The sequence below is a fragment of the Athene noctua genome, chromosome 1 (genome assembly GCF_965140245.1).
Source record: "Athene noctua chromosome 1, bAthNoc1.hap1.1, whole genome shotgun sequence".
Taxonomy (NCBI): Eukaryota; Metazoa; Chordata; class Aves; order Strigiformes; family Strigidae; genus Athene; species Athene noctua.
The window spans coordinates 188,896,861-188,913,820 of record NC_134037.1 but is presented as its reverse complement, the minus strand read 5'-3'; the positions used below and the strand labels follow the sequence as shown (position 1 = coordinate 188,913,820).

General features: G+C 45.6%; 2 protein-coding genes and 1 long non-coding RNA gene across 6 annotated transcripts in view; 1 reads left to right on the top strand and 2 right to left on the bottom strand.

Moving 5' to 3' along the window:
* The window catches only part of DHRSX (dehydrogenase/reductase X-linked), a 176,158-nt gene extending 168,654 nt beyond the window's left edge, over positions 1 to 7,504 (bottom strand). Inside the window, exon 1 of one of the 2 annotated variants that reach the window (XM_074907837.1) lies at positions 7,153 to 7,504. In XM_074907837.1, coding sequence (XP_074763938.1) covers positions 7,153 to 7,264 — 112 coding nt within the window. In that variant the 5' untranslated portion in view covers positions 7,265 to 7,504. The remainder of the gene's footprint in view (positions 1 to 7,152) is intronic. The other variant, XM_074907820.1, reaches the window with a different exon arrangement.
* ZBED1 (zinc finger BED-type containing 1) overlaps positions 1 to 16,960 on the bottom strand; it is a 54,412-nt gene that overhangs the window by 2,967 nt on the left and 34,485 nt on the right. Inside the window, exon 1 of one of the 3 annotated variants that reach the window (XM_074907790.1) lies at positions 7,153 to 7,262. The exons of 1 other annotated variant lie outside the window; for it this stretch is intronic. The gene's annotated coding sequence lies outside the window, so the exon portion shown is untranslated. Of the gene's footprint in view, positions 1 to 6,474; positions 6,624 to 7,152; positions 7,263 to 16,960 lie in introns of those variants that run through there. One more of the 3 variants, XM_074907799.1, reaches the window with a different exon arrangement.
* LOC141961179 (uncharacterized) lies at positions 7,554 to 8,664 on the top strand. The gene is made up of 2 exons (XR_012633741.1): positions 7,554 to 7,849; positions 8,116 to 8,664. It is a non-coding gene; the product is annotated as an uncharacterized LOC141961179 (long non-coding RNA).

Sequence of the window (16,960 nt, the reverse complement as noted above, 5' to 3'; positions counted from 1 at the left end):
GTGAAATCAGCGTTTCTGTGAACGTTATCAAGAAACCTACCTTACTAATTACATTTGCAAATTTAAAGATGAGATTTGCAGGAAGTGTGACCTACAAGAAGCCCATCAGAATGTCAAAAATTCAGAAGGGTTTTAATATATCACATTCTGCTGTGAAACTCAGCTAGAAACCCTCAGTAAATCTTGCTTCTGGAATTACATAATTCTGGGTGAAAGCGTAGCCACCACTACAGAGTTGATACATTACTGTCACACAAGCCGGTCATCTGCTACAGCATTTTCCTGCCTCTTAAATTATAGTTAGGGCCAGACTAACATCCTCTTGCCTAAGAATTACTGAACTTCACTGTTAACATTTATTTCAAATTGAAACCTGATACTGAAGGAGCAAAGGTTTTATTGTTTGTTTATTTTGAAAGAAGCTTTGTTAGCCTGATCTGACTGTTCCAGCATTTGCCTTTCAAAAAAAAAGAAAAAATTAAAATCTGTGATGAGTAGTACAGCATTAACCTGCTCCTCTGAAATGTGAAGGTGTTTTCTGACTGAAATGAAAGGAAAATGATCGTGAACCTACATGCAGATCAACAATATGCATCTGACACCTTTCCTGTCCTTCTCCTGAAATCAAAGCCATCTCCTGAACAACTAGTTCACAGTCATGGTTCCTGGAATAACAGTGCATTATAATTACAGGAAAAGCAGACAGGAGAGCACTAATAAATGTTATTATCCACATCAGCTGGAGAATAATTTTGCTGCATTTTCTTCAAAAGGGTACAGAAGTCAGGAGGGGGTGACACTTTGGAGATGAGCGTGGCGATAAGGCAAGACTTAGCAATCTGTACCTCAGTATCTGCACAGGAAAACGCTTCTTGTGCAAACAGTCACATGCAAGTCTCTGTGCACAGTGCTGGCAGCTGGCACCCACCAGAGCTGATTTCACTACACCAAAAAGCCAAGCCACAGCACAGCACGACTGCACGCTGACACTTCTTCCATTTTTTCCCACACCACCAGCCGGGCCACCGTGACGGCAACAAGCCCTTCACCAGGGGCCTGGCCAGGATTGGGAAGGAAAAGGAAGCCATCAGTTTAACACGGATGCAATCTCCTCCACAAAAATGCAGGGGGAAGAGAGCAGAAGAGAAACATCAGGAGCATCCCTGCAGCAAGCCTGAAAGCAAATGGCACTGCTCCTTCTCTGCTCGTCAGGAGCTGCACCTGCACCCAAGCCCAGAAATCCCCAGGTGGTAAGACTGGCTGGTTGGGGGAGGAAGAAACAATCTGACTTTTTCATATTGCTGCAAGGGAATATCCCCCCAAAAAACATATGCGTGCAAGCTTTTCTGGTGTGCTTTTTGCTGTTGAGGAGTATTTCCAAGAAAAGACACTTTCTCTCCAACTATAGCTGGTATTTTGCAGCACTTTCCAAATGGCTTGAATGAAAAACCAAAGACAGGTTTACTAAGACTAAAGATATTTATTTAAGCACAGCTGTTGGTTTAGAAGCAGAATGAGAGATGCGGGGCAAGCATTTTATTGGATTTGTTCTGAAGATTTACTTCTGGGTGTAGACTTTTTTTTTTTTCTGAGGGGGGCAACATTCTGACTACTAGCATGCCCTCTACTGTGATTCATTCAGTGCCTTTTAAGTTGCCAGGATAGACTATTGATTTAACACAGTAACGCTGCCTAATTCCAAAGATGTGCATATCAACAGAACCAAGGTATGCCATCCCACAAAAAATGATGATTTTAAAAGACAAAGTCATGTAATGTATAATGATGTAACCCTGCCATAGCATCAGACTGTGCATTGACAAGATACGTCGCATCAGTACTTCATATTATTGCATTTAGATCCCTCCAATCCATGACATAATGTCTTGAAGAAGTATAGAGGCTCCCAGTATTTCATTAAATCTTACAGTTTTCTTTGCAGTTACGTGGCAATTCCTGAAAGCAAAGAGGAAGGAACTGTAATAAGAGTTGATGCATCTTTAATATTTAGAATTAGTATGACACACCTTGGATCATAAAAGGTTCATCACAGACTGATAAAATACAATTTATTTTAGAGCAAGGGAGTATTACAGACTCACCCCACCCTTCATTCTTATGTATGTTACAGCTTTGCCATCGTTTTGAGATGGATCTGGCACTTGGCAACAGTGGCACAGAGTAGATTTGCCACAGTTAAAGATATGCCAGCATAGCACAGCCCTTATTATAATGCTGTAAACCACACTTCAGCTGTCATAATAGCTCAAATATAAACTGCTAATCAGCCCTGCCTCTCCTCAAGTGTTATACAGCGTAAGTGGCACTATGAAAAACAAAAAAAAACATGCCACACCTCTCATTTTTCTCTAAGACGACGTAAATTTTGTCTCATTCAGTGAAAGTGTTCAGAGCCTGGACTTGGCAAAAACTAGAGCGGCTTCAACTCTGAGCCAAAAACTGAAGACACCAGCACCATGCTGAATGAAATCCACTGGGAACTGAAGCACCTCAGCTTGTTAGAAAGGGCAGCTGATGGAAATGCTCTCTTTTAGCTTGTCGAACTTTCCATGGTAAAAAAAACTAGTGCCACTTTAGTTTACTGAAAACCCTTCTGAACACAGAAGCCTTCAGGCTACAAACGTGCCTCTTCCCTTCTCCCTTGCATTCCCACCCACACTGAAATGGAGCGCACCTTTGGAGAGGCTGCCGTTTTCCTCGCCTCCTCCATGCAGCTGGTCAACACCACCAGCCAGCACTGGGGCTCAGGCTTTTAAGCGCCTGCAGACAGGATCCTCTGCTGGCCTCCCAGCAGACTCATCTGCCACAAGATGAGAAGGAAGGGCTCAGGTTTCCTGGGTAAACTCTCCCAATGCAAGACTCTCCCATGACTCCCCTCTCCAAGGCAGGGCTTGGGCTGAAATACTGAAACGCCAGCGACGACGTGCGTTGCGGAAGGCAGCGGTGCTACCCTTGCACCAGGCAGGACTTGGCTGCTCCAGTAGCAAAGAAAAGAGGTTCAAAACCCGTATGAGAGAGTCACTGGGATTGTGAAACTGAGCACGGGGATATGAGAAAACATGGAGTGTGCAGTCACCCCACAACTTTAGCTCTGCCCCCTTGTGCACACACAGCGATAGCACCCTCCCTAATTACACCGTGTGTATCGTTGTCGCACAACCCTTGCCTCATTCAATGCAGGGGCAACCATAAAACAAGTGTTTCCTCACTTCTGAAACTACCTAAATAACTCTCTCAGGTGCGTGCGTGGGGGAGAGGGATTAATTAGTAGATGCAGCTTTACTTTTGCCTGAGATCAATCCTTCCTATCCAGTCGCTTCTCTACCCACCTCTGGATGTTTTACAACCTGGAACTCGTACAGCTTTGAGCAGGAAGTGCTTGGTCTATCATTACGCTTTACTCATATAAAGTAAAAGCCCTCGATACATGAATCAAAATTAAGAGATGCATGTTTCCAAATTAACATTTCACGACTAGTTGTAAAGAAACTCGGTACAAATGATGACACTGAATAACTAGAAATTGGGGCAAATTAAAAATACATATAAAATTTCAATCACTTTTAAGAAGAACAGGAGTCATAGTTAAGGTCTTCTGAACTTCAGCCACATTAACACCTTCTCCAGAGTCTGTTTTCTACACATCACAGGTACAAAATTTAACTATGACTTCAAAACTATAAAACATTCAGCATTTAATCTTCCCTGCCAAATTTCAATGAAACACGTACAGTAGAAGAAAAAAATGCAGGAAGAAAATGCCAAATAAACTCCCTGAGAAGCTTTTAAAATACCCTAAAGAGATTATATTATTATTATATGAACCATTTATGTTATCAGTAGGATGACTTTCAGTGACCACATTTCCAGTGTTAATATCCGGGTGTCACAATTAATATTAGTTTGATTTTATCAACCCACTGATTAGATTTTTGTTTTTAAAAAGCTGTTTATATCAAGATCTTTAGTCACGCAGGACTTTTTTTTTTTTTCCAATTAATTACAATTAAACACTATAAAAAAACCCATCTGAGCAGTAATTGTTTAGACCACTGAACACTAACACAGTTTACACTACATATTGGCAGTTAAACCGTTTATGAGTTTACTGACTGGAAAAATGTTTTAACTTAAGTTCCCTTTTACTTCTGCGCACTGATTTTAGTTAGCAAAACAATCACTGACTGCATGCCATTTATCCTCCTAGCTCTGCATTTCCCTTCCTGAGCTTCAGACCAACTTCCCTACTCTGTATTGGGGGAGAGGCTCACTTCAGTAGCGAATATTCCTATCTTTCAGTTTGCAAGTCAAAACAATTACCAAGATTTTGCACTGAATCTAGATTACAGTGCTCAGACCACCCTCTTTCCCCAAAAAACTGTCTTGAATCCCATCTGTAAGAATTAGAGGAAGGACGTGACAGAACAGATGGTCACTTTTAAAAGCCAGGTGAAAGCACATGTGCCAAGACCATGCAACTCTACGTCAGGGCAAAGAAAAAGCAAAGAAAAACGAAACTAATTTGGTTTACTTGGATTGAAATCCTGAACGCTTCTTTCCAGCAAGTGCAACAAAGCAAGCTTTTCTTGGAAAATCTGGAGGCAGAAGAGCTGCAGTCACCAGACCCCTTCACTTGCCCACAGAACTTGAGGACAAGCCACCGGGCATCCCTCTGTTTTAAACCTTCCACAGTAGAGCTGCACCGCTGCTGCATGAAGAGTGGCAACTCTGACAGAGGAACTGGGGCCAAGGAGACAGGACTGAAGGCATGGCTGACTCTACTGCCCTGCCCTACCCTGCCCTTCCCAGCCCTGCTTCCCCCCTCCAAGCTCTCCCGGGGAAGGTACCCTGACAAAAAAACGCCTGTACTTCTCAGAGTTACGAACACCTCTCAAAAAGATATAGAAAAATTTAAACATACGCACCTTTCTAGATTACTGTCTGGAAGAGTTACTTGGCTTTTTCTTACAACATGTGTAGTTTACTGATCCAAGCTTTAATTAAGCATGTTCTAACCAACGCTTTCTCCTTCTGTTGAGCTGCATTCACTATTCTGAAGTTATTATGGAAACAAGGTTAATCGGGGTAAAAAAGTTCCCGTTGACAAGCTGATTCACTTTTTTAAGCAACGGCTGGACACAGCGAGTCGAAGCAAGGCAGCAGGTAACTGCCAAGAGGCAACTGCATGCAAACAACTAACTGAGGAGAAAACTACTTGTCCTTGGAAGAAACCACCCCAAGTTAGGACTGAAAGAAAACTTTCCACGTCTGTCAAATCTGCCTTGGTCCTACTCAGGCCGCTGACATTTCCCAGGTTGGATCTTCACCGCCTTCCTCTAGCATTTCCAAATTCAACTTTTTTTTTTTCTTTTTTTAATAGCAACTAAGAACAGACTGCAACAAAACACTCGGGTCACATTTTCATCATGCTGTTTCTCTCTGGTTTGAAAAAAGATTTGGAAAGCATTACGCACCCTAGGCACAATACCCAGCTTTGCTCTGCCAAGAAAAACTAACGCTAGAAAAATGTTCAGATGACTTCAAATTGTACGCACATCTGCCCTTTTTGTCACCAGGGTTCTCTTGTTTGCTTGAGGTTTTTATCTCTGTGTTTTGAGAATGAGAGAGGAGAATCCCAGCCTATCGCAGAAGTATCAGGAATGAATAAAAAGTAGACAAAACGCTACCCAAGGAAGCCACGTGCGATGAAATGCACAAATATGCTCTTACTGCATGGTGTACTTGTCCCATCTCCTCCCCAGTGCTTCAGATAGTCTCTCAAACAGTTTCCTCATCTGCCTCATCTCCTTACCGAAACACTATGCCCTCTCAATACTTTTTTTTTTTTTTTTACTGTTCCTCTGGTTAAAACTACCGACAGAGCCACAATGGCTCACTTGCTGCTAAGCAGAGAAAGTTAAAGGCAACTGACTTGCGTGCAGTTGTATGCTCAGCTCTGATGATACCCTATGCGTCTGCCTGGACTCTTAGTTTGCTGTTAAGTTTATAAACTCAGAAGCATTTTAAAGTCTTCAAGAGTAATGTGAAAAAAGAGGAAACTCAGACCTTTGGTTTCTGACAAACTCAAAGTTTCCTCTAGCCAGTATTAAACATGCTGTTGACCCACATCGGAAAAGTGCAAAAACGTAACTCCTCCAACAAATGACTAATCTGAAGTCCCTTGGAGAAAACTGCAAGTGTCACTCACTTGTCAGCTTAAAGGCTGCCGGCGAGTGACAGCCGGTATCAAAGACTAAGCTTTGAGAGCGCGGGCACGTTCCCCTCCCGCAGCGGCCGGGACAGGGAGGCTGCGGCCGGCGGTCGAAGCCGCCCCGGCGGGCGGAGGCCGGGGCCGGTGGCGGGGCGGGGGCGCGGCGGCGGTGGCAGGAGCGCCCGGCGCCGCGGCCGGGCCGGCGGGAGCTGCCCGCCGCTACCCGCCTGCCGAGCACCTACCTGGGCTGGGGGAGGCTGCGCCCGCGCGGCTCTGAGGCGAAACCGTCAGAAAGCGGAAAAGAGGAAGAGGAGAAGCGGGGACCCCCGGCCCGCGGAGCCCCCACGCCGCCTCCCGAGGCCGCAGTCAGGCCGGCGTGCAGCCAGGCGCCCGGCCCGGGCCCGGCCCGGCCCTCCGCCCCGCCCCGCGTCCGGGGCGGCCGCGGCCCGGGGGCCGGACGGGGCGGTAGGGGCCGGGGCCCGCCGCCGGCGGGAGGCGGCGAGGGCGGGGCCCGGCGCGGCGGGGGCGGGGAGGGCGCCCCGCCAGCCGCAGCCCCCCCGCTCCCGGCGCGGGCCGCTGCCCTCAGGCGGCGCGGCGGGCCCGGCCCGGCCCGCGGAGGGGAGCGGGGCAGCAGCCCAGCGGCGGCGCCCAGGCCGGGGCCGCCGCGGCGCCTCAGCCCCTGCCCCGCTGCGGGAGAAGCGGCGCGGCCGGGATGACCCGCCGCCGCGGCCAAGGTCGCGGCTGCCCTGCCCTGCCCTGTCCTTTCCTCTCCTTCCCGGTCCGCCCGGTCTCGACCCCGCGCTCCCCGCGGCGGGTGGCGGGAGGCGCGGCCAACTTTCCCCCTCTCCGCGGCGGGGGCTGCCGCTGCCGCCCCCCGGCCCGGAGCCGCCCCGCCCCGCGGCGCTGGCTGCGGTGCTCACCTGGGGCCGGGGGGCAGCGCGGGCGGAGGCGGCGGCGCAGCTGGTGCAGGATGACGAGGAGGCCGATGCGGTACACCCGGAGCAAGGGCAGCAGCGCAGACAATAGCGACATGGCCGCCTCCCGCCCCGCGGCGGCTGGCTCGGGGCGAGGCGGGGAAGGAGCAAGGCGGGCGGGCGGGCGGCCTGTGCGGGACACGGTGGCTCTCCGCCGCCGGGCCGCGTAGGGCCGGGCCGGGGGGCGCGGCGCGGCCCCCACCGAGCGGAAGGGAAGGCGCCGCCGCTGTCACAGCAGCGCCCGGGCGCGCCGCGGCTCCCGCCCTTCTGGGCATGTGCGGCGGGGGAAGGGCCGCGCCGCGGCCGGCGCGGGGAGGGAAGGGGCGGCGGCGGGCGGACCGACCGGCCGCCGGCTGCGACGGGGCGGCGGCTCGGTCGCCGCCGGGGCGCCCCGGGAGCTGGGGACGGGGCCGGGGGGCGAGAGGAGCGGCGCTGCGCGGCGGCGTGACTCAGCGGCGGGAGGGGAGAGGCCGCCCAGCGAGGCCGGCGGGCGTTGGGTGCAGCGGCTCTGGCCGCCGGGCCCGTGGCAGCCACCGGCGGTGAGAAGCGCCCAGGCGGGGCCGAGGCGCGGGGCTCCCTCCCTCGGAGTCCCGGGCTGACGGCTCCCGTGGAGTCGCCCCGGGATTTCTCTCCTCCGGCAGAGGTGAGGGGCGGCGGGTGGCCCGTGGCTCGGGCAGGGCAGGGCCCGCGTCCCCTCGGGCATCCGCCCGCCTCGCTCCGCGCGTGGCCGCGGCTCTGGCAGGCGCAGATGCCGGTTTCTCCACATGCAGCCTCATGGACGGAGCTTTCCTACAGCGGGGGGCCAAGCTTTGTGCCAGCCGCGTTCTTTACAGGGATGCCTAGTGTATCCCATGGTTTATCTCGAAACTTCTGTGTTGTCAGCTCTTAATCCTCAGCCTTATTTTTAAGACGCAGAGCACCCCGGACAGAAGAGCACGTCCTACCTATCAGTTCGCCCTGGTAACGACTCGTTTCGGCTCCAGGAAACACAGCGCCTAGCCCCGACATTGTGGTTTTTTTCATTCACAGAACTGGCGGCGTTTCGTGGATGTAGATGAGCCTCAACATTGATACAAAACAAATACGAACAGGTGTTTGACAAGAGGAGATGTTGACCTATAAACTCAGTTTCAAATCCTTAGGTGACATTTTATCTTTGAGGATGATGGGGAGCCATACAGAGCTCTGGAACTGCATTTCAAATGTCATATCCTCCTCCCCTTTAAAAAAAAATAAACATACTTTCTAGAAAAAACAACATGCTTCTTCAACATCAGATCAGACTGCTCATCAGAACTGACTTTCTGTCTTCTGCCAGTAATATGCATGAAGTAAAAGCATAGCGTGTAGTTGCTCCAGGACAAAACCAACCATTTAATTTTATGTATCTCTGGTGAATTATTTTTTTATTAACACATGGAATTATGCAAACATAAATAATAAACAGCAAATCATGAAGTCACATCATGAAGGATTCATTCTCAATGTATATTGTTCTCAGCGATGCGTGGAGTGGTAGAAAGCATCACATAAAAAGACATGAAAGAAGAAACACTGACATTTAGTAAAGGTGAATTATTATTTCAGCTTATCTCAGTAAAAATCAAATCTTGACTCCTTTATGTTGCTTTACATCCTTTTCTCAGAACTACAGCATTAGTAAAAGCCCTTTGCAACATAAAACTGTGGAACTTGCCTACAGTGTATTTACACGATCTATATATAAATATACCATGCTTTCTCAGGTTTTCTAGTATAATAAAATCAATTGATGCATATTCAAGCTACAGAAATAAATACTCCTTTGTCTTTTTTCAGACAACGCTATCCAAAGAATTAGACCAAGTGTGGAACAACCAATGGGTTAACATTATGGTCTTACTGGTCCCACTGCTTTTTCTCAAGGTGTTAAAATTATTTTCAGCTCTCCGTGGTTCATGAGCATGGCTTTGCAGAAAGGATGAGGAAAATTTGTCTCAACACTGTATTAAATTATTTTAATTATTAAAGGCTGATGGGGCATGGAGGAGAAATGAAAATATTAACAAAAGGCTGTAGATCTTTGATTCGTTTCAAATAGTGTATTGTTTCCTAATTTTATTTTATACTTCCTTTTCCTTGGTTTTCAGTAGTTGCCATTTTTACTTCTTACTGATACTTTGGGGTTTTTTCTTGCAATCATTAACTGCAAAGCCTCAAGTATTCAGGCTGGAATCTCATCCATCTACTTTAGACACCCTGCTGAGATGTTATTACCTCGATGAAATTTTAGGTGTCTGAGCCCTGGAAGGGATGAAAGGAGCAATCTAATTGCCTCAGCTTTGCTGTATGGGCAGTGGACAGAGAGAGGCACTTCTGAAGACCTGCAGAAGATGACTGCTTCCTTTAAGGTTTTTACAGTGCTTCCTTCTTTCCACCAACTGCAACTGAACTCACGGCGCTGGTGGGCAAAGCCAGCCTGCAGTTACAGCACAGATATCCTCCTGGAAAGTCATCGGAAACACTAGTAACGCTCCATCCACACATGCTCCAGCCTATCTGTCCCTCTTGCAGGACTGGCACCAATGAAGCAGTAAGTTATCACAGTTCTTCCACCCACATTTTGCATTAAGATGCATAAAGCCGTAAGAAAGGAAGTGGGTGATGTTTCTAGACTCTAATTAAGCCCTGAGCTCAAACTTCCCAGCAGAATGGCATAATCAGCAAGCATTGGGTAGCGTGGATGGTAGGTGTTGCAGCTGAGAGCCTGTGCAGCCAGGAACGCGCAAGGCACGGGGCCACATCAGAGCAGACAAAAGCGAACCCAAGGTTAGCCTAGCAGTACAGACACTCTGGCACGAGGTGGAGGGTTATGAGGTTATGCCCTTTTTTTCTTGTTCATTCCATGTCAATCTGCTGTATGACATATCTTTTCCCATATGTGAATTTACTCCCCTTGGTTTTGCTCCCCTTGAGGTGAGCACTGGAGCCAACTCCTCATATCTGCCACATGGTAGTTCAAGTTCAGTAAAAGAGGTCAATGGTTTTTGCCTGAGCAAGGCGTAGCAGTTGGGGCCGTCTCGTAAGATGTCGACAGTGTCACATCAATCCCTTTCAAATAGTACAATGTACACTTCCACTCCCATGCTTAGCTCGAGACATGTTCTCTGCGTTTTGCACGTATGTCAAAACTGATGTCCCACGCCGGAAGAAGCCAGACATAATTCTGGCTGCTGCTAATTTTTCAAGCTTCTGAAAGGGATTTAAATGCCTGTCTTCCTAAGATGGATTGCACTGGGACTTGAGGCAAGAGATAAGTGCCTATCTTCCCAAAACAGGATCTCCTTAACATGTGTGGGTGAATAAACTTAAATGCCCGAGGAGCTTTCAGGTTCAGTAGGGAGGTGCTCACAAGATTAGACAGTGCTGGGAAACTGTTGGGATTGCATCTGGAATTCATGTGGGGTTTTGAACACATGCAGACAATTTTGACAGGCTGCATATGCTATTTTTCTCCCTCTATGCATAAAGAAAGAGTCACTTTAGGTGCCCCCAAACTAGGCATCATCTTGCCTAATATTGGGCACTTGAGCATAGCAGGACCATATGCAGGAGTAAGCTCTTAGGCACCGTCCATAGTAACTTGGGGAGGGTTGGTTACCTGGAAGGGGAAAGAAACTGCCAAGGGGAGAGGTGTCTGCAAGCTACACAGTAGGAAATCCCGGGGACTGACAGCAGACTCCTCTGCTGTGGGCAATCATCTGATGGCACACAATTATTTTTCTTTAGTAATGCTGCAGGAGATAGTATATGGGTGTAAGACTGACCTGCGTAACAGAACCAATGCTACAGCATTTGTCCATGAAGGGGAAAGGCTTTTGATCCCTCTCAGTCTTTTTCAGATATTTCACCTTTCAAGTAAATAGTCTCATTGGGAAAAACTGACCCTTGCTGGTGTGGCTATAGTCATAAGGTTGTGAAGCCCCGCAACACAGTAAAGAAAAGAAGTCTGAAGGTTTTTAGCCTAGTATTTAGTTCATGGGTACACAGGGAGATTCCCATCCCTATTCCCTGAAGAGGCTATGCTTTTTAGACTAGAAAAGAACAGGATGAAATACAGACTAATAAGTGCAAACAGAGACCTGGAACAGGGACAACTTCCTCTCTTCAACCAAATGCTCAAGCCACTCAGCTATTATGCAAGAAGCATAGTGTGCTTATTACTGCCACTGATTTTTTTTTAAAGTAACCATCCCTGCAGCATCTATTGTATTTGTGCATCTAAGTATTCAGTGTATGTTGCACTTTCAGTATGTATCTGGTCTCAAAAGCCTGAAGCCTGAGTAGATGGAGCTGGGTTTGCACACCCCCAGTATACCTTTATTCCCTATCAGGTAAAATCTAAGCATCCCTCCTGCAGTTTAGTCAAGACTCAAGACATGAGAGTCAGTAGAAGGCGTGGAAAAAAAAAAAAAAAGTAACAGAAATTAATAAAATCTCCAAACATGTGTTTACATACAAAACTTCTACAGGAACATAAGTATAAAGCAGGTGAGCTGCTAACAAAAATACACAGGCTTTTGTTAAAAACAACTTCTGTCATAAAACAAAAATAGTAAATCTATTTCAAATTGAGTAGGGGTATTAGCAGCCTACAAACTGTACGTGGCAACTTGACTTGGTGAACTGGCTGAAAGAATGACAAAACATCTGGAATTTCTAAATGTAGCAACGACTAACCAACATTATTTCAGCAGTGGGAAATCAGTTCTCACATAGTTCTGGGGCTTTATTTGAAAAAGTCCATAATTAGATAAACTGATTGATTAACATACATGAAGTTTCAAAAGCCCTTTGACAAGATCCTGTGCACAAGGGATGCTAAGCAACCGGGAAATAAGACCAGGCATATTTACAAAACAGAAGAAAAGAAACAAAACCCCACACTAAAACGAGTGCAAAACAAATTGATTGACTTTCATTGGGAAACCAGAGCAAAATAAAAGCAGGGCGTCAAGCTTCCATACCACATCCAGCCCTGGCTAATACATTCCTTAATGTCTTAGAAGGAGTAAGGAAAAAGCTTTTGTACCAAAATGGCACAGTGTTACTTCTATTAGTCAAGGTGGGAGAGGAGCGGGGGAATTTCAGACATTTAACAAGCGAGGTGGACTGGCAATATTTCAACATTTCTAAAATGATGCTATTAAAAAAAAAAAAAAAAAAGATTAATTATGCCCACTATAGAAATGGATTTGTTGACAGTTCATTTGTGTTAAAAAATATCTAGTCTCAATAATTGCCATGTGGTTATTTCAGTTTGTATAGTGATGTCTGCAAACACCTGTGGCATACCCTGTGCAGCACTGCCCAACCCATAGTCAAGAGGATTTTGTTAGGGTTCAGCAAACAGCCAAGATGATTACGATCCAAAGCAAGAGTTTTCCATGACACCAGGTCGTCCATGTGTCTTTGATCTCTTCCTTAGCAATACTGTAAAATAAACATGTCTTTCATCAGAAACTTGGTTAGCACCTTTCTAATGTGAAGAAAATAAAAAAGCAGAATCACCCCTCACAAACTTGATATCAAGAATCGATCTGCACCTGTGTTTTTGTTGCATCTACTTGCACAAATACGTGAGTACCATGTACAACAATATTACGCAAGGCAAGGTTTGTGGGGAGAACACAGCTGACAAGCTTTCAGACACAGGAACCCTGCCCGTCCCCTTAGCCAAATGGGGCTATGACAACACTGCTGCTGTTGGTATTCAAGGTTCAGTAGCAGCATTCACTGGATTCATCCATGCTGTCTGTGGGCACTTCCCTGAAGACTGCACTCACCACTGTCACAGCCAGCCAGTCGGCCTTAGGAAGCAGCGGGACTGAATCCTGTGAAGACGTGGGAGCCTTGGCTTTGGGCATGCCGGCTGCATTAGTCCCACCCATTATAGAGAAGCAGGTGACTCCACACCATAAGCAGGGTGTCTTCACGCTGATGATGGATGGGTGGCCAGGTCAAAGAAGCTGGGAGATGGAGTCTGGATGGCAAGATCTGAGCAGTACAGAAATGACCAGGGTGGCAAGGACTTTTCCACACAGAAATGCGTGTGTGGTTGGGGCTGTGGCTGACGCTTTAGACATTCAGAGGAGGCATGTTCTGCTGCCTAAAGAGGGCAATTCTTATCTGTTGTGAACTTTTCATACAGCTTGAAGTGACCGGGCTTTGTGCCCCGATCTGTCTGTATGTGCCTCACACCTGTGTGAAGATACTTTGCCTCATGTATTCCTGTTTTGCCAATTGACTTCTTAGATTGGAGCTAATACTTGTCATCTTTAGGACCCACGCTGCTTTTGTACTTAACTGCACAGATTTCATGGGCTCCTTAGGGGCAGGTTCTGCCCCTGGAAAGACGGGAAGAGCATCTCTTATTTTTGTTGTTGTTGTTAAAGACTGGCTGGAGTGTTTCTGCCTGTCTCCAGGCTGCGGCATATGAGGGAGCAAATGCAGTGATGGGCAAAGAGATGTGTAGAAGAAGCTGGAGGGAAGAAGATCAGGCCAAGACACAATGCAAATGCTGAGCCAAGGAAGACATGCAGATGTCAGAAAACAGGAGTTGTGAGAAAGGCTAGTGGTGGGTTGGCTTTGGTTTAGCTTTGCTGAAAATTGGTATAGCTCACTGCTAACCCAGATCACAGCATTCAGTGGGAAGAATGAAGATGGGCAATTTTCTAGTCTGTATGGTAGGGACATCTGAAAGCAAGTGGAGCTGAAAAGCCTGGTGCAGTAAAATCATCCATACTGTAACAGGGCTGGAGCTGGGGCCAGCTGCCCCACCCTGAGCCCAGGTGGAGGTGTGCTTGTGGGCTGTGCCAGGAGGTGGACGACAAACAGGAGGGATGTGTACAGTGACCTGAGCTGGGAGGTGCCTGAAGCCTGGTGTTACCTTTCTTCCCTCTATATCAAATATACTAGGGGATTATTGAGAATCAGAGAGGGTCTGGCAGTTCTTTAAGCACTCTCTGCACTTCTTTTTATGACTTTTCTGGCACAGCTGCTGTGCCCTCTTTGTCAACAGGTCCTGGCTCCTCAATCTCCCTAGACACTTACTGCTGCAGCTGGTTCCTCTAAATCCCACAGCGGTCTCTACGCTGTTACTGCTCCTTGTCCTGTAACAGCCAACATTCTCTCCCATTTTTCCCTATTCCATCTCAGTTTACTTTCTAATCACCCAGACAAACCTGTCTCTCTATCTGCCTACAATCACTGGATTCCCTATTCTCCCGATCACACCTGCCTGTCAGTTGTCCAAAAAGATTACGTACGCCTTGAATTTTCCACTTACTTTAATAAATGAATGATTGCAGCATTATATAACTTGTTTATGTTTGGCTTGTGCAGTAATGGTTTGGATTTTGGCTATTCTATAGCATTACATTAATTTATGAAGCACAAAGCAACAGCATAAAAAGCTAGCAAGGACAAGAAATGAACAGACTCAAAATTTTAAATTTAAAGGGAAAAGTTAAACAAAAGAATAAAGAGGTGCTGCTATTCTAGAGGGCAAATTCACATGTGACATAGATGAGGTAAGAGGAGACATCTGAAAAACCATTTTTCATTCCTTGTCCTTGGGGTGATCCAAGTCTCTGTAAACACTGAGCTTTATTTTTCATTATTCATCTCATTTTTGTCAGTATAAAAGCAAATCATAGTGTGATCAGTGCTGAACTGCCTTAAGAAAAACTGCAGAGAAGATTCAGCTGGGCTCAGACCTTACACTTTCTCCTCTAACACTTGTCTGTAAGGAAGCACAAAATGTTCCAAAATTGTAGTTGACCCCCTAGATTATATGCACTAGAAAGTATCAAAGACAATTTATTCTGCTGATAAAAATAATTTAAAGGCTGGAGAAGCCAAGGGCTTATCCTAACAGTTGTTAAGAATACACTTTCAGAATTATCTGAAGATGTCTGATTCCGATTATACAAATGATACTAGCCTTCATATTTTTCAGAAGTAATAAACTATTTTGATTATGCATAATACGTTACTTATGATAGTTTAATTTTCAAGTCTATTAAGACAGCAGTTTAATTCAACATCATCATCACATCTCAGTCTGCTGAGACAGTGCGAATGAAAGATCGGCCATTTTTAAAAATCTTTCACTAGAGACTCTCAAATATGTAACAAAGTGGATATTTCTCAGTCCTCTGGCGCCCTGATAGCCAAGATTGCTTGAGCCTGATAGACAATGTTCAGATTCTTACAAGGCACAGTGGTTAGAAACAGTGCATTTCAGATTCTGGATTAGTCTTGGCTTTGTATTGTTTTCCAATCTGCTGCTGCTGTTTCAGTAATATCAACCATTTCCATTCAGTATTTAATGATGATAAGCCTAATATAAAGGACTCAGCTATCACTGCTTGTATATATGTTAGATATATTTTTAGCTTCTGGGTTTGGTTTGTTGTTGTTTGTTTTTTTTTTTTTGTATAAGAGTATGCATGACATTAGAAAATGACATAGGTAGTTCACAGGCATAAGAAGCTTTTAAAATTAAGATTTTAAGACTGTTTTATAACAAGTATTTTTCATCTAGTAAAAGGCCTTAATCCAAACCAACCAATAATTCAAGTGAAGAGTTGCAATCTTTAAAGCTACTTCTTAAAACTAGGCTGGTTTTTTTTTCCAGAAACTTGCAAAAGACCATCACCCAGTGATCCACTATAGGGTAAGCTGCTTTAGCATTGCAGAACATTTTCTTCCACAATCCCAGATAGAAGATGTTTTCCTACCCCCGACTCCAATTTTATCTAAGATCTAGGTTACTAAAGTAAGTTTACAAAATTTCTCATAATAAAAAACAGAAAATATGTATATATTGTAAACATATATGGATGTTTATGTGTACAGACAGATAAAATAACATTTTGAAATTTCATTAAGCATGTGGAAGGGAAATGGCATTTCCTGCACCCAGGATTTAATGGGGAAGTGTTTAAAGGAGTTGGTTTATGTTGTTACTTCTTTCCTCAAAAGAGCAGCGATCTTTTTCTATATATTACAGCATCGTTACTGCTTTGAATAAAAGAGTTATATCAGCTGTAACATACACTTGTTACACAAAAATTATAGATGGAGAGCAAATTCTCCTGGTAACCACACATTAAAGTTGCAAGAGTTAGCAAACACGTTTTTATCTATCAGAAGTGTAACTCCAGAAGCCTTTACTACTGCTCCAGTCTGAAGAAAAGCAAGCAACCAAAACCCTATGTTACATACAGGATGAGTGGCTTTATGCTTACGATTTCGCTGGCTGGGTTTCTAACTGCAAAACAAGGGGGTTTCCTGCAACTTGCATGTTGGGTCTTGCACCCATCTCACTCATCGCTAGCCTGTCTTTTATTGGGGTTTTGCTTCCTAATAATGAGATTATTAACAGCCAATTCACTGTGTTTAAATATTTTTTTCCAAGGAGAAATCAAGGTAAAAAATACATTTTGTATCTGTCTTGCCTTTTTTTTTGTTTGTCACGGTATCCATCATGCCCTTGTTTTGCATTGTCTTGCAACCAACTGTTTACAATAAGCCATCAATAGCAATCAAGGATCTGATTCTATCTCTCTTGCTGTTGTTGATTAACTAGGGAGACTATGAATCAAAAGAGAACTTGGCTGCTTAATCAAAATACAGTTTATTTACAGAAAAGGGCATAAATTTGCCCATAGTCAGGCCCAAAGTGGCTTTTTTTTTTTTTTTTTTTTTT